This window comes from Bison bison, unplaced genomic scaffold (assembly GCF_000754665.1).
Source record: "Bison bison bison isolate TAMUID 2011002044 unplaced genomic scaffold, Bison_UMD1.0 scf7180017864260, whole genome shotgun sequence".
In the NCBI taxonomy this organism is placed as follows: domain Eukaryota; kingdom Metazoa; phylum Chordata; class Mammalia; order Artiodactyla; family Bovidae; genus Bison; species Bison bison.
The window spans coordinates 10908779-10909695 of record NW_011494832.1 but is presented as its reverse complement, the minus strand read 5'-3'; the positions used below and the strand labels follow the sequence as shown (position 1 = coordinate 10909695).

General features: G+C 66.8%; 1 protein-coding gene across 1 annotated transcript in view; it reads left to right on the top strand.

The window, feature by feature from the left end:
* LOC104994573 (BOLA class I histocompatibility antigen, alpha chain BL3-7-like) overlaps positions 1-917 on the top strand; it is a gene marked incomplete at its 5' end in the record, with an annotated part of 6581 nt that overhangs the window by 2480 nt on the left and 3184 nt on the right. Inside the window, one exon of the mRNA XM_010848202.1 lies at positions 694-910. Coding sequence (XP_010846504.1) covers positions 694-910 — 217 coding nt within the window. The remainder of the gene's footprint in view (positions 1-693; positions 911-917) is intronic.

Below are 917 nucleotides of genomic sequence, written 5' to 3'. Positions count from 1 at the left end.
GAGCGAGCCAGCCGCCCCCGCCCAGACTTGCCCCCTCCCCCGCTCCCGTCCTGTCCCTCCCTTGCTTCCCGCCCCCTCTTTTCTGCCCCCCAAGTCCTGGTCCTTCTCCGACCTTTTCCGTCTCACGAGCCCCTGGCCCTTCCCTCCTCCCAGTTCCGTCACCTCAGGCCCGGGACCCGAACCGCGAGGAGGTCGGGCCGGGTCTCACCCCTTCCTGCCCCCAGGCTTCCACTCCATGAAATATTTCTACACCGCCGTGTCCCAGCCCGGCCTCGGGGAGCCCCGATTCATCTCCGTCGGCTACGTGGACTACACGGAGTTCGTGCGGTTCGACAGCGACGCCCCGGATCCGAGGATGGAGCCCCGGGCGCGGTGGGTGGAGCAGGAGGGGCCGAAGTACTGGGATCAGGAGACACAGAGAACTAAGGACGCCGCACTGACTTTCCGAGTGAACCTGAACACCCTGCGCGGCTACTACAACCAGAGCGAGGCCGGTGAGCGACGCGGGCCCGGGTCCGGGTCACGACCCCCATCCCCAGGGACCGGCGGGGTCGCCGCGAGTCTGCGGTTCCGAGGGTCACCCCAACACTGCGAGACCCGCCCCTCCCCCCGACCCGGGAGGAGCTCGCGGGGACTTGACGCGGTTTCATTTCAGTTTGGGTTTAATCCCTGCGGATGGTCTGGGCGGGTCAGGGTCTCACACCCTCCAGCTGATGTACCGCTGCGACGTGGAGCCGGACGGGCGTCTCCGCCGCGGGTTCATGCAGTACGGCTACGACGGCAGAGATTACATCGCCCTGAACGAGGACCTGCGCTCTTGGACGGCGGCGGACACGGCGGCTCAGATCTCCAAGCACAAAATGCAGCAGCACCGTGTGGCGGCACGTATGAGGAACTACCTGGAGGGCGAGTGCAAG